Source organism: Schistocerca nitens, chromosome 7 (assembly GCF_023898315.1).
Source record: "Schistocerca nitens isolate TAMUIC-IGC-003100 chromosome 7, iqSchNite1.1, whole genome shotgun sequence".
NCBI lineage: Eukaryota > Metazoa > Arthropoda > Insecta > Orthoptera > Acrididae > Schistocerca > Schistocerca nitens.
This window is the reverse complement of record NC_064620.1, coordinates 574,267,943-574,292,638: the sequence shown is the minus strand read 5'-3', so window position 1 is coordinate 574,292,638 and position 24,696 is coordinate 574,267,943. Positions and strand designations below refer to the sequence as shown.

General features: G+C 39.2%; 1 protein-coding gene across 1 annotated transcript in view; it reads left to right on the top strand.

The window, feature by feature from the left end:
- Positions 1-24,179, top strand: part of LOC126194763 (26S proteasome non-ATPase regulatory subunit 12) — a 94,423-nt gene extending 70,244 nt beyond the window's left edge. The window contains exons 7-9 of the mRNA XM_049933047.1: positions 5,252-5,429; positions 5,913-5,990; positions 22,824-24,179. Coding sequence (XP_049789004.1) covers positions 5,252-5,429; positions 5,913-5,990; positions 22,824-23,048 — 481 coding nt within the window. The 3' untranslated portion in view covers positions 23,049-24,179. The remainder of the gene's footprint in view (positions 1-5,251; positions 5,430-5,912; positions 5,991-22,823) is intronic.
- Positions 24,180-24,696: the final 517 nt, after the last annotated feature.

Sequence of the window (24,696 nt, the reverse complement as noted above, 5' to 3'; positions counted from 1 at the left end):
TGAAACTGAAGATAATTTATAATGAATTGGCTGGAACCAGTTGCTTTTATAGACAATTGCTTTTTGGTGATTACATTGAAGGTGCCTAACATTCCACCTTCAGATATTTAGATTTATTTCAGGTAACGAACATTGTTTCTGTACTAATGGCATTGCAGAATTTTACAGTGGAAGTTCTTGAGACAGCTGTTGTCAACCGTCATAAGTAAGCAGTGTTCACAACATGTAATGAGTGTAGACATCGGAAGATGTGGTGAACACAAAATGAATATACTCTATAAAACATGCTTTTTGAAGCATAATTTGTTGTTGTAGCATGTCAGGGAAGGTGTGCCATTTATATCAGCGCATCACCCTATAAACATTAACATCTTGGACACTATGGTTTTGACTTAATGCGTTTTGAGCGCTGCTGTAGCATTATGTGGCGAGGCGGTCCCTGAGCTTAAAAAAGGATGTGAATCTGACTTGTGGGTCACTAAAGGTTTCTCATGCCTGCTCTACAGTATGAGGATTGTAGAAGAAAGGAGCCATGGCGCGGCAACTATCAAGAATTGGTTTCGATATAGTTGCAGGGGCAACAGTCTGGATGATTGACTGATCTGGCCTAGTAACACTAACCAAAACGGCCTTGCTGTGATGGTACTGCGGTATGCTTCAATGATGATGGTGTCCTCTTGGGTAAAATATTCCAGAGGTAAAATAGTCCCCCATTCGGATCTCCGGGCGGGGACTACTCAAGAGGACGTTGTTTTCTCAGGAGAAAGAAAACTGGCGTTCTACGGATCGGAGTGTGGAATGTCAGATCCCTTAATCGGGCAGGTAGGTCAGAAAATTTAAAAAGGGAAATGGATAGGTTAAAGTTAGATATAGTGGGAATTAGTGAAGTTCGGTGGCAGGAGGGACAAGACTTTTGGTCAGGTGAATACAGGGTTATAAATACAAAATCAAATAGGGGTAATGCAGGAGTAGGTTTAATAATGAATAAAAAAAATAGGAGTGCGGGTAAGCTACTACAAACAGCATAGTGAACGCATTATTGTGGCCAAGATAGACGTGAAGCCCATGCCTACTACAGTAATACAAGTTTATATGCCAACTGGCTCTGCAGATGATGAAGAAATTGATGAAATGTATGATGAGATGTTGTTGTTGTCTTCAGTCCTGAGACTGGTTTGATGCAGCTCTCCATGCTACTCTATCCTGTGCAAGCTTCTTCATCTCCCAGTACTCACTGCAACCTACATCCTTCTGAATCTGCTTAGTGTATTCATCTCTTGGTCTCCCTCTACGATTTTTACCCTCTACACTGCCCTCCAATGCTAAATTTGTGATCTCTTGATGCCTCAGAACATGTTCTACCAACCGATCCCTTCTTCTTGTCAAGTTGTGCCACAAACTCCTCTTCTCCCCAATTCTATTCAATACCTCCTCATTAGTTATGTGATCTACCCATCTAATCTTCAGCATTCTTCTGTAGCACCACATTTCGAAAGCTTCTATTCTTTTCTTGTCCAAACTATTTATCGTCCATGTTTCACTTCCATACATGGCTAAACTCCATACAAATACTTTCAGAAACAACTTCCTGACACCTAAATCTATACTCGATGTTAACAAATTTCTCTTCTTCAGAAATGCTTTCCTTGCCATTGCCAGTCTACATTTTATGTCCTCTCTACTTCGACCATCATCAGTTATTTTGCTCCCCAAATAGCAAAACTCCTTTACTACTTTAAGTGTCTCATTTCCTAATCTAATTCCCTCAGCATCACCCGACTTAATTCGACTACATTCCATTATCCTCGTTTTGCTTTTGTTGATGTTCATCTTATATCCTCCTTTCAAGACACTGTCCATTCCGTTCAACTGCTCTTCCAAGTCCTTTGCTGTCTCTGACAGAATTACAATGTCATCGGCAAACCTCAACGTTTTTATTTCTTCTCCATGGACTTTAATACCTACTCCGAATTTTTCTTTTGTTTCCTTCACTGCTTGTTCATTATACAGATTGAATAGCATCGGGGACAGGCTACAACCCTGTCTTACTCCCTTCCCAACCACTGCTTCCCTTTCATGCCCCTCGACTCTTATAACTGCCATCTGGTTTCTGTACAAATTGTAAATAGCTTTTCGCTCCCTGCATTTTACCCCTGCCACCTTCAGAATTTGAAAGACAGTATTCCAGTCAACATTGTCAAAAGCTTTGTCTAAGTCTACAAATGCTAGAAACGTAGGTTTGCCTTTCCTTAATCTTTCTTCTAAGATAAGTAGTAGAATCAGTATTGCCTCACGTGTTCCAATATTTCTACGGAATCCAAACTGATCTTCCCCGAGGTCGGCTTCTACCAGTTTTTCCATTCGTCTGTAAAGAATTCACGTTAGTATTTTGCAGCTGTGACTTATCAAACTAATAGTTCGGTAATTTTCACATCTGTCAACACCTGCTTTCTTTGGGATTGGAATTATTATATTTTTCTTGAAGTCTGAGGGTATTTCGCCTGTCTCATACATCTTGCTCACCAGATGGTAGAGTTTTGTCAGGACTGGCTCTCCCAAGGCCATCAGTAGTTCAAATGGAGTGTTGTCTACTCCCGGGGCCTTGTTTCGACTCAGGTCTTTCAGTGCTTTGTCAAACTCTTCACGCAGTATCGTATCTCCCATTTCATCCTCATCTACATCCTCTTCCATTTCCATAATATTGTTCTCAAGTACATCGCCCTTGTATAGACCCTCTATATACTCCTTCCACCTTTCTGCTTTCCCTTCTTTGCTTAGAACTGGGTTTCCATCTGAGCTCTTGATGTTCATACAAGTGGTTCTCTTATCTCCAAAGGTCTCTTTAATTTTCCTGTAGGCAGTATCTATCTTACCCTAATGAGATAAGCCTCTACATCCTTACATTTGTCCTCTAGCCATCCCTGCTTAGTCATTTTGCACTTCCTGTCGATCTCATTTTTGAGATGTTTGTATTCCCTTTTGCCTGCTTCATTTACTGCGTTTTTATATTTTCTCCTTTCATCAATTAAATTCAATATTTCTTCTGTTACCCAAGGATTTCTTCTAGCCCTCGTCTTTTTATCTACTTGATCCTCTGCTGCCCTCACTACTTCATCCCTCAGAGCTACCCATTCTTCTTCTACTGTATTTCTTTCCCCCATTCCTGTCAATTGTTCCCTTATGCTCTCCCTGAAACTGTGTACAACCTCTGGTTTAGTCAGTTTATCCAGGTCCCATCTCCTTAAATTCCCACCTTTTTGCAGTTTCTCTTCATCTCTGGTGAAAAATGATGGAGCCACGTTTCATCACCTGTCACAATTATTCCAGGAAATTAATCTCCACCATTCTCGTACTGTTCCAAAAGTTCGCTGCATACCGTTTTCCTTGTTTCTTTGTGAGCCACTGTCTTCATCCTGGGAACCCAGCTGGCACAAACCTTTTCTAACGCCAACACTTCAAGTATTCTGCAAACACTTCCTTCCCCTATCCCAACGTAGCGTGACAGTTCATTCACTATAATGCGTCTGTCAGCAGTCACCAATTCGTTAATTCTCTGCACATTGTCTGGAGTGTGTGTAGTACGAGGCCGCTGTGAGGACAATCCTCAATATTGCCATGCCCGCTTTCATCACATAACCTGCTTGCCCACCGACTAACTGTATTGCGATCAACAGCAGCATCTCCATACACCTTTTTCAACCTCTTGTGGATGTTTCCCACTGTCTCGTTTTCACAGCACAGGAATTCTATGACAGCACGTTGCTTCTGACGAACATAAAGTGTAGCAGCCATCTTGAAGACATGTTGTGACGGCACCACTCACGGAAACAGGTTGAACTAAGTTTAAAAACAAGCGGGAAGGATGTATCTACACACTGTAAAACTTTCACATGTGCAGAATGAAAACTGTATTTTTACAAAAATAGTGTGCATTTCTTTTGGAGTGACCCTCATATAACATTACTGTGATCTCGATCCCTATGTGTTAAAGTACATCTGCTGCTTTTTACGAGCACAAAGACTTGCTTAAACAGCTGTTGATACCGACTGAGGCCATTGGACTCATGTCGAAACAGTGTGTGTCAACAACACTGAAGAATGGCTCTTTGGAAAGTGAATATACAATATTTTATTTTGCAAAAAGTCTGGTTTACCATTACATTGAAAAACACACAGAATAAAATAGATTTTTAAGTAATCCTGAAAGCATCAGCTATCACTTGGGGAAATAAAAATAATGCAGTTTTTATTACTTTGTTATTATTTGTTTTTCTAACAAATAATAGCATTTTATTTTTTTCCCCTTGTGAATCTAAAATAAATTTTTGAAACTCCAAGTGCTCCAAATAATATACTTTTGACCTAACAGAAATTCTAAGCAATTAAATTTATAAAAGAAACAGGCTCAATCAACGGTATTTTTAAAAAAGTTCAGGTTAATAGAATTTTTAGACATCGTTACATACAGTAGACAGAATTTCCAATGGTAATTTTTTTTTTTTCTGCATAGAGTAGATCGACTCCTCTGAAAATTGGCAAATTTTTGCGGTTGAGGTCTTTGAACATTTAACTACAGCAAGCATGTGAGGACTGGGAACAGGGTAAATATATTCTGATTTTGGCCTATGGAATAATGGCAAAGGTCCTGAAGGATATGTAAATTGTAGAGTAACATCATGTTCTGTTGTGTTTAGGACAATGATTGTCCCAGAGTACAACAAACTAGAATATTTAAAAGTTACATTTGATGGAATAAAAGTTTCTTCTCTCACAAAGTTTGCCAATTTATTCCTTAACTTACATTTCAAAGTAGCCTTCACATCACTGCTCATCCTCCTCCCATCAAAGTTCTCAAAACAATCTGATGACTTGAAGTTATGGAAATTTCTGGTTCCAGGAAATGTTTGATGTTCTACAAAGTGCTCTGCATGCTCAGAATGTGTCTGATTTACAGACTCCTTAGAAGTAAATTAAAATAAAACTTAACTTCGGTGGAGTTAACGCTACAGAACTGAAACGATCCGTCAAATGTCATCAAATATAACACAAAGATTCTTAACTAATCCTTCACCTTCAGTTATTTTTTTGGTAAATTATAATAGGATATATGATGCAAACATGTCTGATTTGAACCATTTCTTGCCACACACCTTAGTAAGAAATTAAATTTGCATTTACATTTTCATCAAATTGACATCAAACAACAGAGCAAGCTTTCATGATCATTGTTCATGTTTCTGTTGATATACAGGGAGCTACTTCGCCTGTTCACAAATCCAGAGTTGATCAAATGGTCTGGCCTTTGTGAGATCTATGAAAAGGAGTTGAGGCAAGGCTCGCCACAAAGTAAGCCCACGTCTGTGTTCACTGCTGACTCGGAACAAGGACAGAAGAGGTGGCAAGATTTGAAGAGCCGTGTTGTTGAGCATGTAAGATAATAAACTGTCTTGTCTAGCTGTCAGTTACATCTGTATTTTACCAGTTTGCTTTGGATAAACAGATTCTATATTCCATATTCTGCTTATAAAGGAAAAGTATGTTCTATAATGTTAACTAATTTAGGTAAGTTGTTCCCAACTTAGAATGCCATCACCAGACTATAACAAATTCTGTTTTTTATTTTAAGCACATCTCTAGCTTGATTACATTTTATATCTGGGGGTCGGGGGAGATGAAGATATACCAATATCCTCCCCCCCCCTCTCCCCCCCTACACCCCCCCCCTCCCTACCACCCTTATTCCCTCAATTTTTTCATTGTCCTTCCCTCACTTTGATGATACCCAGCCTCTGTTGTTGACTATAGTTCTTATCTGCTGTGACATGACTGAATTGAATTAGAAGTTTGAAATGAAATTAAATAATAATATTGTTTAAAAAATCTACGTTTTTTTTTCTTTCCTTATTTTGCAGAATATCAGAGTAATGGCAAAGTATTACACTAGGATAAGTCTGAAAAGAATGGCAGAATTGCTGGATTTGCCCATTGAGGTATGTACAGTGTACTTACAGTGTGAAAAACTTTGATCACATTTTCATATAGTGCACCGCAGATCTACTAATAAGGAATTGACACTCTGTGTGTGTGTGTGTGTGTGTGTGTGTGTGTGTGTGTGTGTGTGTGCACGCGCGCCGCTCATTTGTGTGGTTGAGGGGAGGGCTTAGTCAACTTGTGCACAAGTGCACACTCAAGTTGTCATAGAGCAAACTGAGTTTCATAAATTTGGAAAAAATCACATAAACAGTTACTAATAGGTCAAATGGAGGAACTGACAAGACTACTCAATATATTGAAAAAAGATAGGTATGGCAGCAAAATTGGTCAAAAGTTGTCATGTTATTTGCTCCACTATGTTGGAGGGCCACTGGAGGCAACTCAAACAAAAACAGTTTTTATCCTCCATACTTTTCTCCATAATCAAATTCACTATTCCTTGATAACTCAGGATATGTCCTATCAACTAACCCCTACTTTTGGCCAAATTGTCCCATAAATTACTTTTATCAGCAATTTCATTTAGTTATCTTCATGAGTTATTCAATCTACCGGCCTAATCTTCTTCATTCTTATGCAACACCATATTTCAAAATCTTCTACTCTCTTCTTTCCTAAAATGTTTATCACCACATTTCATTTCTGTATAAGGTTACATTCCAGACGAAAAGCTTTATAACATTGTCAGCTATTTTGTTCCCCAAATTGCAAAAGTCAACAGTTACTTTCAGTGTGCAATTCTCACAGCATTATCTGATTTGATTTGACCACATTCCATTCAGTCTTTTTTTACTCTTCTTGGTGTTCATGTTATGATCTCACTTCAAGACACTAGCCATTCAACTCAACAAATCTTGATAGGCAAGTTACATAAAGCTATTGTGTATATTTTCCCATTGTTTTCTCTTGTATAATCCAGTCTAGTATTTTATAACAAAACTAGAACCTGCCTTCTCCTGCAGTCTTGCTGCATTTTTTATATATATAAAAATAAAAATAATAAAAAAAACCAGGCTCAAGGTACAATCGCTGTTAAACATGGGACTCGGAGAAACTTCTCACATTCCTGTACTTTATGTCCCAGAAGTTCAGCTGCTTTTATAATTGCAATAAAGTCTTAATGCCCATGGCACAAAACTTCTAGGATGTTCTGAAATTGTAAAGAAAGGGCTGTTCTCAGAAAGATGTTTTGAACAATGAAAATTGGTGGCAAGGTGCTTGAAGTAATTATTATTTTTTGAAGGCATGTGAATTGACAAGGCATTGGTCTCTTCATCTAAAATTAGAATGAAATAAAATAGTAGAAAGAACTGAAATATTGGAAATTTGCCTCTAATAAAGTTTTACAATGTTAGTGCATTATTTCTTAATTGTGAAAAGTATGAAACTAAAAGGCGTCACAGTGGCTGGCTGGCTGGTATATCCATGTAAGAGGGAAAATTTCCAAGTACTGCTCACAAAACACACATAAGTACAGAAAGCTAATTTTTTGGAACTTTTAGTTCCTTCCTCAAGTAGGGAAGAGGGATCATGCTATGTGGAGGGGTAAACATTTGTGAAAGTAGTAGTATGTTGTCAGCCCATAGTGTTGCATAAATTCATGGTGACATGAGGCATCAGTGGTGACTGTATCACATTCATAACTGCGTGTCGGGGTTTCATACAGCACAAACAGAAAACACAATAATATTGCAAATTATCACCTACCAGAATAGGCAACAACATCCAGTGTCTTAGGAAAATCATACAAGCCAATATCTTGCATTCTGCCATTGCAGTCCAGCAGTGAAAGATGGACAGTTATTTGTTTTTCACAGCACAGTATGTTTTGCCTGTTCACCATTTCTGTAGGCGGGAAGCGAGTAGCGTGAGGTGTTTCGCAGGGTAACTGCTTCATCAGTGTTGTCCAAATGTTAGGAAGTTACCATCCACTTAAAAGTTTAAACACTGAAAGAGCACTATTCAGATGAGGCTACGTATGTAAGAATTGGTAGTTAAATGGATTATAGATTTTGACATGTGTAAGGCTACACAAAAAGGATTACAGAAGGAAGAGATGGCAGTGTTTCTACTGATTTAAGAAATATTACTTAAATCAAACAATGGAAAATCCAGGATGGAATGTAACGGTACCAGAGAAGGAAAGTTGCTACTCACCATATAGTGGATATGCTGAGTCGCAATAGCCACAATAAAAAGATTCACACAATTAAAGCTTTCGGCCGTTCAGTCCTTTGCCAGCAGTAGACACACACACGCACACAACTTGCACACACATCTGCAGTCTTAGAGAGCTGAGACCACACTGTGAACAACAGCACCAGTGCATGATGGGAGTGGCGACTGAGTGGGGGCAAGGAGGAGGCTGGGGTGGGGAGGGGGAGGGATAGTATGGTGGGAGTGGCGGACAGTGAAGTGTTGCAGTTTAGACAGAGGGCAGGAGAGAAGGTGTGGAGGGGGTAAGTCGCAGAAAGGAGAGAAATTAAAAGACTGGGTGTGGCGGTGAAATGGTGGCTGTGTAGTGCTGGAATGGGAACAGGGAGGGGGCTGGATGGGTGAGGACAGTGACTAACGAAGGCTGAGGCCAGGAGGGTTACGGGAACGTAGGATGTATTGCAGGGAAAGTTCCCACTTGTGCAATTCAGAAAAGCTGGTGTTGGTGGGAAGGATCCATATGGCACAGGCTGTGAAGCAGTCATTGAGATCAGGGATATCATGTTTGGCAGTGTGTTCAGCAACAGGGTGGTCCACTTGTTTTTTGGCCACAGTTTGTCAGTGGCCGTTCATACAGACAGACAGCTTGTTGATTGTCATGCCTACATAGAATGCAGCACAGTGGTTGCAGCTTAGCTTGTTGCAGCTTAACGTCTCACAGCAACCCCCCCCCCCCCCCCCCTCACAGTTCTCAGAGGGGAGTGGTCATTCCCATGCCTCTAGAGAGTACAAATTTCTGTGTAAAGTAAGGTGTTGGTTTTCACAGCTGTGTCTACCTGACATGAACCTGAAAATACACCACAACCCTCCACCACACACCGTCCTGCACTGAATCCGCGACAGCCCTCCTGGGATTGACTTCAGCTTGTTTCACACGAAGCCCTGCCTTTAATGGGATAGGTGATGTTAGTGACCGGACTGGAGTAGGTGGTGGTGGTGGGACAGGTCTTGCACCTATGTCTATTACAGGGGTATGAGGCATGAGGTAAGGGATTGGGAGCAGGGGTTGTGTAAAGATGGATGAGTATATTGTGTAGGTTCGGTGGACAGCGGAATACCACGGTAGGAGGGGTGAGAAGGATAGTAGGCAGGACATTTCTCATTTCAGGGCACGATGAGAGGTAATCGAAACCCTGGCGGAGAATGTAATTCAGTTGCTCCAGTCCCGGATGGTACTGAGTTACGAGGGGAATGCTCCTCTGTAACCGGACTGTGGGACTTTGGGAGGTGGTGGGAGACTGGAAAGATAAGGCACGAGAGATTTGTTTTTGTACAAGGATGGGAGGATAATTACGATCATTGAAGGCTTCAGTGAGACCCTCGGTATATTTTGAGAGGGACTGCTCGTCACTGCAGATGCGACGACCACGGGTGGATAGGCTGTACAGAAGGGACTTCTTGGTATGGAATGGGTGGTAGCTGTCGAAGTGGAGGTACTGCTGGTGGTTAGTAGGTTTGATATGGACGGAGGTACTGATGTAGCCATCTCTGAGGTGAAGGTCAACATCTAGAAAGGTGGCTTTTTGGGTTGAGTAGGACCAGGTGAAGCAAATGGGGGAGAAGTTGTTGAGGTTCTGGAGGAATGTGAATAAGGTGTCCTCACCTTCAATCCAGATAGCAAAGATGTCCTCCTTACCCCCACCCAGTCGCCACTCCCGTCATGCACTGGTGCTGCTGTTTGCAGTGTGGTCTCAGCTCTCTGAGACTGCAGATGTGTGTGCAAGTTGCGTTCGTGTGTGTGTGTGTGTGTGTGTGTGTGTGTGTGTGTGTGGGCGGGCGCGCGTGTGTGTGTGGGCGTGTGTGTGTGTGTGTGTGTGTGTGTGTGTGTGTGTGTGTGTGTGTACTGCTTACAAAGGCCTTAATGGCCGAAAGCTTTAATTGTGTGAATCTCTTTATTGTGTCTATCGCGACTCAGCATCTCCGCTATATGGTGAGTAGCAACTTTCCTTCTCTGGTATTGTGACACAGTACTTAATAGCAGCTGAGCAAGGACTGCCCCAGAGCAGGCCCAGGTATTAATTGTACCCCAAATAAGTTCTTATGCGGTCTGGATGGGACCACATGTTGCCAAGATTGTTTAGCATACGCTGCAGAAGTTTCACTTGAAAGACTTAGCATATCCTCCATACATACTTAATCTCTCCCCATGCAATTTCCTGCCCTGAAGAAATACATTCATAGCAATTGATTTGCTGTGGATGAAAAGGTGCACATGTGGGTACAGTCGTGTTTCTGTAAGCAGCTGCAAACCTTTTACAATGAAGGCATTGACTGTCTTGTTCAAGAGTGTAATAAATGCATTAGGGGCTATGGTGATTACTTTTTAAATAATAAACAGTTTACTTACTTTTTTCCTTCTGCCTCGTTTTCATTTGACTGCCTCTCATAAAATAAATTGTAGGGACTGCAAGAAGTTTTATATTGGCCAAATGGGGAGAAGTTGTGATGAACATGTCAGATAGAATGAGAATAACTCATCCACATATGGCATGTATCTGAGAGGAATCAGCCATTCCTCATTATACAAGAACGGTTTGATAAATCTAGTAAATTTCCATGAAAGGATGGAATATTTTTGTTATGCTTCATGGTTGATTAGCTTGATTATTCCAAGGATCAAATAAAGAGTTTCAACAATATGCAGTGTACAGTTCATTGTTGACAGCCATCTGAATTGGTCAGTGTGTAGTCTGTGATTGAAAATGAAGAAAACAGTTTCATACTGTTATTAAACATTTTCATTTGAAGGCTTGGACTGCCGCACAGATCGAAACAGAATTAGATGAAGTTCCTGGACTGTGTACCATCGTTGATGACCACTTACTTTTGGATTAATGAATTTAAACATGGTTGGACAAGCACCGAAGACGAAGTGTGCTCCTGCCATCCTATTGAGGTTACAACAAATGTACCATTGACAGAATCGATGCTGTGGTAAAAGAATGACCACTGAATAAAAATCATGACATTGCAGAGATTGTAAGCATATGAGTTAGGTCATAATATCATACACAGAGAGATTACAGTGAATAAGCTGTGTGCAAGGTGGGTGCCGCTATTGCTCACAGTCGACTGGAAGGGCATCAAGCACAACATTTCAGCACAGTGTCTGGTGACCTTCAATTGCAATCTGCAAGACATTTTGCACCGATTTGTGACAATAGATGAAACATGGTTCTCCCATTACACATCAGCGTTAAAACGGCAGTCAAGTGCTTTGAATTGGTTCCCCATCCACAATATTGACCAGACTTACCCCGGTGACTTCTTGCTGTTCCCTAACTTGAAACTTCGGCTTGCTAGAATGAAATTTTCGTCAAATGAGGAAGTGGTAGCAGTCAATGAGTGTCCTGCAGTTTGACAGAACCTATTTTTCCAGTGTATGAAAAATCTGGAGGATTTCTGGACCAAGTATATATCCCTGAAAGGAGATGAAGTCAAGAAGTAATTTAAGTTGTTTATGAAACAAACATTTTTTGTTGAGTTTTTACCAGACTTGTCAAACCACCACTGTATATAAACAAAAAATTATAAAATTTACATAATACTGTTGAGGGAGAAACCAGGAATATTTTGGAGGAAATGAAAATATAAAGCATCTGAAAAAGCAGCTATCACAAATACTAAATGAGCAGACAGATTTGCGGGAGGGGGGGGGGGCAGGAGGTTTTTGGACAACGTTAGTTACATTTTAAGTTCCATATGAACCAATGAATGTGAAAGTCTACTTTTAATGTCATGGCATCTGGTATTGTTGCAGAGCCACAGTGTTTTTAATGTGGTAGTGTCTGTTATATTAGTGATGTTAATGTGTATTTTAAACTACCATAAGTACCACAAGTTTTGGAAGTATCACTTCAGCATCCTTGTCTGCATCAAGATGATCGAAAAGGCATCAGAAGGTGTTACCAGAAGAACTCTCCCTTCTGTTTGGAAGAAACTTTGGCCAGAGGAACTGCTTTTTACTGTAATGGCATATGAAAATTTTACAAACTCTTTGTTTCTTGTAATAATGACCATTGTAGTTCATTATAGTGGTTACATTATTGTGAATACAGTGGAACCTCACATAGCAAGCGTAATTTGTTCCAGAATCTTACAGTGCAAAACGCTCATTAAGTGAAACAATTTATCCCATGTAAATTAATGTAAAATATGATAATGCATTCCACACAGAAAAAGTACTAAAAGTTTTATCTTATTCATGCCATTTATTCAAAGAAAATTATACATACAGCGTATTATGTGCTTTATTATTCATGACGCATAACTAATTCCTTTTTACTAGGAAGCTACCTGTAGTCATTTATTTCTGCCGATACTTCAACACTTGGTGAAAATTCAACACAGCATCATCATGAAATAAATTAGAAGCGAGCATAGCCACTTCTTCATTGGATGATGATTTTCAAAGTACACTACAACCAATTCCCTCGCTTTTAAAATTTCTCTTATTGCGCCAGAAGAAGACCGCTTTGCTGTTACCACCTCCACCTCCGAAGAATGCCTCTCCACAATTTCCTGCTGCAAAATACATTACAACTCCATAAGCTCTTTGATGGTCATTTCTTGGCTGTGATAGGCTCCACAGGTACTGACTCAAAACGCCTCAGAGTCACATTCGACAACACACTCTTACCAAAACTTCTTCCAAATAGAAGGGAGGGTTCTCTTGGGACCCCTTCCGACACTTTTTTGATCATCTTGACATGGACAATGACGTTGAAGTGATATTTCGAAAACACTCTGAGAGTGAGACTTCAGTCAACTAAAAGCAATGCTGGAAGATTGCTTCAGTGTAGAGTTTCTTAATGCTAGAAATTATCTGTTGATCCATAGGCTGGAGTAACTGAGTGGTGTTGGATAGCAAAAATTGGATCTTGATGAATTAAAATTTTTCAAGGAGGCTGTCTTGTAGGCCTGCAGAATGGGCAGGAGCATTGTCCATTACAGGCAAGATAGGGAGTGGCAGATTCATCTCCAGCAAATATTTTTTCACTGAAGTGCCAAACACTTCATTTATCCAGTCACAAAAAAGATCACGTGTCACTGAAGCGTTGTTGTTGTTGTTGTTGGAGGAGGATCTCCACATCACATTTAACCTGATATTCTGGATTTTACACTTCTTGAAGGCTCGTGGAGTTTCTGAATGGTAAACAAGCAGAGTTTGATTTTCAAATTGCCACTTGCATTGGTACAAAAAGCAGTAGGAGGTGGTCTTTCATTGGCTTGTGTCTGGGCAATGCATTTTCCTCTGCTGTATAAAGGTACATTTCGGCACCTTTTTTCCAGAATAGACACATCTTGTCACAATTAAAAATCACCTGCTGATGAAGTTCTCCACTGCCTTTGTGTCGGAGCTGGCTGCTTTGCCATGCCTCGCAACGCTGTGGATGCTGGTTCTTCTCTTAAACTTCTCAAACCACTGAAGGCTTCCCTTAAAAACTTCTTCAGCTGCTGATCATCCTGGTGTCTTCTTAACGAGGTCGGCAAGAATTGTTTTTGCCTTATCACAAATGATGTTCTCGTTAATAGTGTTGCCTTGCAATTGCTTTTCATTTATCCATATAAGGAACAACCTTTCGGCGTGGTCCAGAATTCAAAACCATTGTTTAGATATTCTTGTCACTCCCTTTGAAGCATCTATCTCCTTAATCTTGCCCTTTCCTTGATGGTAGTGAAAATAGTTTATGTAGACCAATTGTATGTGTGTGCTAAATCACCAACACTCTCATCATATTTGTGTTTTTCAATGATTCCACATTTAATTTCTAAGATCAATGTATACTCTTGTGGTTGTCTTGTTGCAGCTTCTTTAGGGACATTTCTACGAAGGTTATTAAAATTTGCACTTACAAAAAACACTGCGTGGACACAAGTTTAGAAAAATGCATGATCACAAGCTGCACTGTGATGCTAGCAGAAAGGTCGCTAAACCCTGACTGCAGTATGTACTAAATACATTGTTCATATGCTGCTGCCGACAATGAAAGGCGTTCATATTTGTTTCCTCACCATGTGCGAATGGCTGGTGATGTCACACTAAATGTACTAACATTATTGTAAACAATTTTAGCTTCCACTATGTAAGATTTCTAATTAAGAGTAATGACAAGCACATAATGCATGCAATACTGTGGTCAGACAACTAGTGGTCTGCTGGTATACATTGACCACTTTGGAAAATGTCACTGTCTGAGCATACTCCTTGAACTTTACCTGTTCCCATTTTTTTATAACAATTGTGTTTATGTCCGTGGAAGTGAAAGGACATGCTGTGCTGCTATGGTAAATATGTGAGCCAAGGACTTAGAAGCAATTTGTCAACAGCATTTTAATTACATGACATTTTACAAATTGTGTTCCTTCATGCATAACTATATGTAGATATTTTCAGTGAGTGCGTGCGTGTGTTTTAGGGGGACAAGAGTCTAGTGTGTGTGTGTGTGTGTGTGTGTGTGTGTGTGTGTGTGTGTGTGTGTGGGCGCGTGTGTGTTGGGTGGACAAGTGTCTAGTAATTATAATACACAAAGTGTAGTGATGTTAATTTAGTGATTAACCTTTTATTTCTTGGTTTTGTTATTACAGACATCCGAAAATGGCAATAGGCCGAAACTGGCCATTAATGCAGCGTAGTACATGATAAAATAAATGTCACCTTGTATGAAGAATTTGAAACCCTACAGTGAATGTGTGAAATAGTTTTATCATTCAGAAATTATATTGAGGCCGTGGGCCCAAACATGAAGAAACTTAATTACGTAAAATAGTTTACTGTGTGCCAGTTCAGTTCTTTCAGCATATCCTTGGCACTCTCCCAAGGGGCAAACAAGAATGTGACCATTCATGCTGCCCTTCTCTGTTATATACTCCATATTTCCTGTTAGTTGTATTTGGTGTGGGTCTCACATGTTTGAACAAATTCCTAGGATGGGTTTCACAGGTGTATCGTAAGCAGTTTCCTTTTTAGACTAACTCCATTTTCTCAGTATCCTATCAGTGAACCATAGTCTCCAACCTGCTTTACCCATGACTGAACCAGTGCTCTTGTTTCATTTCGTTTCCATACAAATTGTTACACCCAGGCATTTATATGAGTTTATACGACTCATGGATATTGCAGTCATAGAATATTGTGGTTCTTTAGTTTTTCAACGTGCAAAATTTTACATTTCTAAACAGTTACAGCAAGTAGCCAATTGTTACACAGTTTTTCACAAATATTCAGTCAGACCTTGATAAGATTTCAGCTTTTTTTCAGGCAGTACACCCATGACTTTTAGGACATCATTTTTGAACAGTAATTCTGTGTATCACTTCTGCAGCTCTTCTTGTTGATGAGTGTAACATGTTTTTCCTAACCACTAGACATGGTTTTTTGTTTGACAGCTCTGTAGTATATTGTGGGCCAAAGAGAGAATAAATCGGCTACATTTCTGTATAGAATTTGATAGGGATTCAGTTGAGGCCTAGAACTTCAGTGTTTCTCAACACCATTAACACTAAGATCTAATTCACTCATCTTCACAGTTGCATGAGATTTAAATTGAGGCAATTTTCCTGGATTTTTATATATAAAGGAACATGAGAAAATGTTGCTCTTCATTTCTGATTTTGGTTTTATTACCTTCAGGTTTGTTCACTGTTTCAACTTTTTGTTTTTCTACCCTCAATTTCAGTTCCTGTCTCGTCTGTGAGAGTCTGGATGCTAACTTTGGTGCCGCTAACAAGTCTTAACATACAACCGGAATATCTTCATCTTTTGTAACAGAGCTTTTGATAATATTCAGCTGTGTTAGTCATTGAAGGCTCTTTTGATAGCTAAATGTGTTTAATTCATGAACTCTCTTGTCTGTACCACGATGCTTTGTGTTACACCTATGTTTTTATAGGAATGCCTTATCAGTGACTGTATATCATGGAAGGACCCTCCCATTGTGAACTGTTCCACCAGGTACATATCAATCTAGAGCATGGTGAACTATTCTTTTAAATTTGAGCCACAGTTCTGCTACATGCTCCTAACCCGATCCAGATATTTTAAGTTCCTCATGGAGATACAGCACTACTGCCTCTTTACTTAGTTGACTGAACATCCATATCTTTCTACGTGTTTTAGTTGCCCTTTGTACTTCGGTAATCAGTGTTGCTACAATTGCCTTCATGATCACTGATACCAATTACAATGTGGACTTCCTAAAAAGAAGTCAGGTCGCTTCATTGCATAGAATGGATAAAACATCTTTCTAACGTGTAGCTGCTTATGAAAGTGTAAAAAATTATTACACTTGCCCATACATTCCCTATATCATAAATTTATGAAATACAGAGGGGGGGGGGATACCTGCTTTCTTTGATAATGGTCAACAAGAATCAAATAATAGACTGCGCACTGCGCATGATAGAATATGTTATGAACAAGAGTTTAGCGAAAATTTTCCTCCGTTTGAAAATCTTTGCAGGCGCCTCTTTAGTACATTACATTCTGTGCAGAAATTATAGGATATTACATTCTGCACAGAAATTAGTCATCTTAGATTTAAAAACCTAGTCAGTTGCCGTGCTTCATTTCTGACTGTATCACTATTCAGCATAAGAATAATACGAATATAAATATGACATGATACGTATATTCTTCCGCGTTTGCTGTTGTCTCACTCTAGTTTCGTAGTTTATTAGGCAGACATGATTTAAATGAGATAGCAGCAGACACGAAAGAATACATGGCATAATGTTTACATTCATATTATTCTTATGGTGAAGAGAATACTGCATGTGATTCACAATTCATAAAACTTCCTATTAGCAAACATCTCTTGTCACAAGTAGGAAAAAATTCAGAATGAAGAGTGGCCCATATTGACATACATCCCAAACAGTCTTTCCAGTCGGATTTTCGTAGTAGAAAATGTTTAGTGATGAGTTCAAATGTAGAGTATGTTGTTGTTGTTTTCAGTCCGTAGACTGGTTTGATGCAGCTCTCCACGCATTTCTATCCTGTGCAATGGAGAGTAGCAACACTTAAAATAACTTAGAAATTAAACACTAAAATTTAATAAAAATTTTTATTAGTTTCGTAATACATCTTATATGAATTGTTTAAAATATCAGTCATGATTGGGATTAGGCGTGTGTGGAATCGTCGTCTTGGCTCAGTGCTTGGTTTACGCAGTGGTCGAAACTCGGGGCGGAGGAATAAGCTCATCTTCCACCTTTATTTTTAGTTATATACTGACACACAGGTTTTGGCGCCAGTACTTACCTTTGTGCCTGCAAAGCGTGCCTGTGTAGCGCTGCATATATTCGACGGCAGAAGTTAGTTGTGGCGACACCTACCGACATTTTTCAGAACTTCCGCTTACTTTGCACTCGATTCTAAGCCACAGGCAGTTTTTTGGATTACAACCGGAAAAAAAGTGTGGCTTACATTCAAGTAATTACGGTATACTCACGGGGACACACTGAACTGTGCTCCTTGCCACATGACTGTAGTGTTTTTGCCGCAGAGTTGGTAGGCATCTTTCATGCTCTTGAGCATATCCGTCCCTGCACTGGTGAGTCCTTTCTCATCTGCAATGTCTCTTTAAGCAGTTTGCAAGCTCTTGACCAGAGTTAAACATCGCCATCCATAGGTCATGATGACTATCCAGAATTCCCTGTATGCCAGTGAACAATGTGGATGCCCAGTGACGTTCTTCTGGTCCCCAGGCCATGTTGGTATCCTAAGGAATGAACTCACTGATTGCCTGACTAAACTGGCTGCCAATAAGCTGACTCTTGAGATCAGTATTCCGGAAACAGACCTCCAGTCACTATTATGCCGTCAAGTTTTAGGGCTCAATCTGATTTCACCTAACAAACTATTGGTGGTAAAGGAGACTATGGGAGTGGAGTCCTCCATGGAGGTCTCTTGCAAGGACACTGCCATCCCTTGTCAGCTCAGCATCGGCCATACTTGGCTGGCTTGTGCTCTTCTCTTCTGTTGTGAGGACACACTCCATTGTCGTTGTGGTTCCCATTTGACCAACATAGCCGCCCTGCGGCAGACGCTTAATCTCCCTGATTCCCTACCCCTGGTATTAAGAGGTGATGCCACAGTGGCTGACTTAGTTTTACTTTGTATCCATGAAAGTGGAATTTACCACTCACTTTGAGGGAGGGCTACTTAACCATATTGATCCGTTGAGGGATTGGCAGAACACACTGTTGCTGCCTCTGCCCATAACAGACTGTGGAAATCTCCCTTCCTCCCCCCCTCCCCCCTGAAATTGGTAATATTGAACAATGCCCCAGGAGTTCCCGTCAGATTATATACTGAATTTGTGACTGAGTTAGCCCCTATTCTAACTATAATCTATTGTAGATCCCTCAAACAAAAAACTATGCTCAATAGTTAGAAGTAAGCACCAGTCACATATGTTTAGAAGGGAAGCAGAAGTGATCCCCAAAACAACTGTCCAATATCCTTGACATCAATTTGTTGTAGAATCTCAGAACATATAATGAGCTCAAACACAATGAGGTATTTCAAACAAAATGATCTTCTCTGTGCTGACCAGCATATGTTCTGAAAACATCGATCGTGTGATATCCATCTTGCACTTTTTTCACATGATATACTGAAAGCATTGGATCAAGGCAGTCAGGTAGAAGCAGTAATTCTTTATTTCCAAAAAGCATTTGACTCTGTACCACATGTAAGCTTTCTGTCAAAGTTATGATCATATGAAGTATCAAGCGAAATTTTTGACTGGAATTGAGGATTTTTTGGTAGGGAGGACACATCATCTTATCTTGGATGGTGAGTCTTTGTCAGATGTAGAAGTAACGTCAGGTGTGTCCCAGGGAAATGTGCTGGGACTAATGGTGTAAAATGCCTGGGCATTTATAAGTTGGGGCAAATGCCTGGGCAAATGACCAAAATTCATAATTGGCTAGGCATGTACACATTTTAAAGATTGATTAATAAAAAAATTTAAGTTAATATTTCATATTGGAAAAGGTGTTTTGCAACACTGCTTCTTTATTCGTTGAGTAATCAAGTTGAAAAAGTGGCTTCAGAGTTTTGGAGGAGTTATTAGGGGAAAACAAATTGTATTGTAAACCTAACTTTTTGCATCTTTAATGAGGTTAATTCTTGGGGTAGTGCATAATTAAAAAAAGAAAGCAACACTCAATTTTGAAAGTAATTTTTGAAATAAAGTAAAATTTATAATGAATTATACTACTGCAAAAAATATAAATAAATAAATAAAAAACACCCCTCTTGGTCAGTTTCTCAATCTTCGTAAGTTGAGAATAATCACGAAATTCCAATTCTGCTTCAGAGTCCCCTGAATATGATTAGAATTAGAGGGAAAATTTTTATCCATAATGATTTTAATTAGGGATGTGTCGTATCAATTCCGATACCACAACTCTAAGAATCGCCAATTGTCTAGGAATCGACAGTATCGAAATCAAATGATTCCAGAATCTTTATTTGTTATTAAATCTTATTTATGTATGTGGTCTCATTTTATCTTCACAGCAGTGCAAAAATATGAAAGAAGAATGGAATAGAAAAATATAGTCTGTCTCAAATGTCACCAAATCTGAAAATAAAGCTTTCTCTCTCTCTCTCTCTCTCTCTCTCTCTCTATCTATCTCTCTCTTTCTCTCTTTCTTTCTTTCTTTCCCCCACTGAAGACATCACATTTAAGAATACATTTATCATCAAGAAACACATTCCAGGTGTTTGATAGATTCACTAGTAATTTTGCTATCAATTATTGTCCTAAAATAATATTTAGAGATTTGACAAAGATTATAAAGTGTCGTACATTACAAAATGATGATGTAAGTAAGAACAGTGTTTTTTTAATACCATCTTATCACTACACAGCTGTTCAGTGCTGTGTGTGTGTGTGTGTGGGGGGGGGGGGGGGGAGAGAGAGAGAGAGAGAGAGAGTGTGTACACGCATCCATCTTTGTTAAAGCAAATTGGTGGGGGGGGGGGTGGAAGGGGGGGCATGCTTCTCTCTTCTTTTCTTTCATTCTTACTAATAGATGCAATGAATGATATACATTAGTTTAAGTGTAAACATTTACTAACTTTTAATAGCGTGAGTATTGTCCCATACGTTATTTTAATTAGTAAAAATATACATTCTAGCCATAAAAGGTTTAAAAAGTGCTTTTTTACGAATGCCCAGATTTTGAGTATTTAAAACTGATGTGGGCAAATTCCCATGTATAAATGTCCTGTCCTCTTGGCATTTGCCCAGCCCCCGTCCCTAGCTAGGGTCCTTGCTGTTTGTGTTACATATCATTGACCTTGCAGCGAATATTAATGGTAACCTCAGGCTTTTTGCAGATGACTCAGTTATCTATTTTGAGGTACTATCCGAAAGAAGCTGCATAAATAATCACTCAGATCGTTGTAAGATTTCAAAGTGGTGCAAAGACTGGCAATGAGCTTTAAATGATCAGAAATGTTAAATTGTGCCTTTCACAAAATGATAAAACATGGTATCGTATGACTATAATATAACTATAATATCTGCCAACTCATAAAAATATGTTGGTGTAACACTTCGTAGGGAAATAAAATGGAATGATCTCATAGGCATAGTCATGGGTAAAGTAGGTGGTAGATTTTGGTTTATTAGCAGAATACTAGGAAATTGCAGTCTGTCTTTAAAGGAGATGGCTTAGAAATCACTCGTGCAACCCACTGTGGATTATTACTCAAATGTGTGTGACCTGTACCAGTTGGGACTAACATGGGATGTTGAGCGTGTACCGAGAAGGGCCGCATAAATGTTTACAGATTTGTTTGACCTGTTGGAGAGTGTCACAGAGATGCTGAAGAGACTGCATTGGCAGGCTCTTGAAAGTTGAATGTAAACTCTCCCAAAATAGTCTACTTTCAAGTATCAGGTTTAAATAATGACTCTAGGAATATACTACACCCCCAACTTATCACTCACGTACTGATTTTGAGGACAAGGTTAGATTAATTACAGCAACTGCAGAGGAATTTAAACAATCATTTTTCCCATGCTCCATACATGAATAGAATGAGAAGAAACCCTAGTAATTGGTACAGTGGGACGTACTACCTGATGTGCAGTTCACTGATGTTTGCAGAGTACAAATGCAGATGTAGAAGTATCCAAACCAGTTTTATCTAGAACTCTTGACTATAAATCATTCTTATAGGATAACTTCATTATTAAGTATTTCTTCCTAACACCAGATATGGCAAAGAAAATGTATTGGTATTGTGGAAGTGAACAAAGGTACACTGAGGTGACAGAAGTCATGGGATACCTCGTAATATTGTGTGAGACCTCCTTTTGCCATCTGTAGTGCAGGAGCTAGATGCGACATGGACTCAACAAGTTGTTGGATATCCCCTGCAGAAATTTTGAGCCATGCTGCCTTTTATAGCTGTCCCCAGTCATGAAAGTGTTACTGGTGCAGGATTTTTAGCAAGAACTGACATCTCGATTATGTCCCATAAATGTTGGCGGGATTCACATCAGACAGTGAACATGGCCAAATCATTTGCTAGAATTGTCCAGAATTTTCTTCGAAACAATTGCGAAATGTTGTGGCCCAGTGACATGGCACATTGTCATCCATAAAAAGTCATTGTTGTTTTGGGAACACAAAATCCATGATCGGCTGCAAAGAGTCTCTAACTAGCCCAACATTACCATACGCAATCAGTGATTGCTTCATTTGGACCAGGGGACCCAGTCCATTCCATGTCAACGCAATCTATACCATTATGGAGTCACTACAGGCTTGTACAGTGCCTTGTTGACAACTTAGGTCCATGGCTTCATGGGGTCTGCACTACGCTTGAACCTTACCATCAGCTCTTACCAACTGAAAATGGGACTCATCTCGCCAGGCCACAGTTTTCCAGTTGTCTAGGGTCCAATTGATATGGTCGTGAGGCCAGGAGAGGCACTGCAGATGATTTGCTGTTAGGAAAGGTACTTGTGTCACTCATCTGCTGCCATAGCCTATAAATGCCAAATTTTGCCACACTGTTCTAATGGATATGTTTGTTGTACGTCCCACGTTGATATCTGCAGTTACTTCAGGCAATGTTTCTTAACTGTTAGTAGTGACAATTCAACACAGATGCCACCGCTCTTGGTAGTTATTTGAAGGCCATTGGCTACTGCGTTATCCGTGGTAGGAAGTAACACCTGAAATTCGTTTTTTTACTGAATCCGCCAACAGTTTCCAAAATGGGGTGTCTTATTTGCTTAGCTCGAACTACTATTTCACATTGAAGGTATGTAGTTATGTGTCTGCCATGCAGCACTATTCAGTCCCTGAATGACAACAGCCTGCAATCCATATTGTGCATACTGGTGAGATTCACTTTTGGACTATAAATTGCTTTGTTTTGTATGCCTTGCATTTTATTCCACATCATGAATATATGTCGTCAAAGATGAGTCAAGTTCTTACCTCTTTTTTTATTTTGTGTGTGTGTGTGCATGTGCGTGCGTGTGTGCGTGCGTGCGTGCACGCTAATCAAAATTAAATATATATGTGTTCGGCAATATAACTGTGATGGTTTATAAATACTTGTTTTGTTTGGGGAACAGGAAACTGAAGACTTCCTCTCAAACCTTGTGGTAAACAAGACTGTGCTTGCCAAGACAGACAGACCAGCAGGGGTAGTCTGCTTTACACAAAGCAAAGATCCCAATGATGTGCTGAATGAGTGGTCTAATCATCTAAGCGCTCTCATGCAACTTGTTAACAAGACGACACATCTTATCAACAAGGAGCAGATGGTGCATAAACATCTACAAGTTGTGAGAGAATAGCATTATCTGCGCCTGGAGAATGGTAAACTAGTACGTCTAGTTTGCAAACTTTGATGTGTTCTGACTACAATTTGCACATCAGTTTCTTTATCTTCAGTTTCAAAGTGATGTGTTTTTATATATTTATTTTCCTTTGTGCTGAAATTCAGTTTTGTTTAGGCATTAATACTAAAATGTTTCATAATTTGTGATGGACATGAAACTAATATGAGATATTAAATTCTGTTCACTGTTATAATGTGTTTCAAGTATATTATAATTTTGTTTAGAACATGAAAAGTGAAGGAATTGAAAACAGATGATTAATTGTCTTAATATTGAACATTATAAATTGAAAATATCTGTCCATAATATCACACATTGAAAATTGTACAGCTAACTTACTAGAAAGTTCCATTTCTGCATCATTGTTGCTGTTGTTGTATGTGAAGTGTGGCAGTTGGAAAGTGCACATGTAGAATGTGTTTTTTAAACTCACTGTAGTTAATGAATGTGTGTAACTATTCATTTTTTAGTTTATTGGCAATTGTTACTTCCATGTTTTAACAGAGATATGTGGTAGTGCTGATAAACACAAACTCTTTAACTTTGTGGGACTAATTATGAATGGTAGTATAAGAATATAGTGAATTTGTGGTTCTGTGCCACTATCAAGACTGTGTATAAGTTTTGAACAGAAGAAATATATTTCCTGAATAGTGAAAAAAGGAGTCTTACTGCGAAGTTAACTGATAGTGAGGTACAATTTTTCTCAGAACGAAAATATATAATTATAAATGTAAATGGTATCATGCTTAGAATTTTGTGTCACTACATCAAAAATGTGTTACTTTTGTCAGAACACAGTTGCTTTTCTTTCTGTCTCACTCTGTTCATTTTTGCTTGATCCACCTCCCGCCAAGTTCAAATAAGATGACAGAATCAGTTATTTTGATGGGTTGAGATAGTTGACTGATGTGAAGAATTTCTGTGAAATAACAAAGACTATGTTTATTTATGATCGTAACAGGTATAAAAATATGTACAGTAATAACTGACTATGCTGTTAAAATTGACGTTATCAACATTTGTTGTTGAAGAAAAATTGCTGTAAACAAAAATAATTCGAACACAACTTACACATACTGATTAAAGTAAAATTGTTTTTTTGTAACTTCTGTGTCCATCAGCAATGCTCTACTACCCTTTTTCAGCAGCATTTTTTGTGAAATATCCTCTGCTCAGATAGTCCAAAATAAAACTAAAAAAGATACCATACAAGATAGCAACGAAGAGGACAAGCAAGAATGCTAATTTCCAGAACCTAAGTTTCATGTGTTTGATCAGAGAATAAAGGGATGGAGGAGAGGGAACTATTAGGATACCATCTAGGAAAGTTACCCAGAACAACATGCCTAGAGAGACACATCAGAGCAGGCTGGAAGATAATCAAACATAAGCAGGCAAAGGAGGAAGGCACATCATATACATTTATTATCTCACACCTGTTGTCAGTAGTATTCATGAGTAGAAAATAAAAAGTTCATTATCTACAGTAGTTAAGTGCATTATCTTATAAAAACATCATACCAGATCTCATAATATTCACAGATATTGTGGAGCAGAAGGCAAATCAGGCAGCTCCTAGTGGCTCCGTGCTGCTACAGGA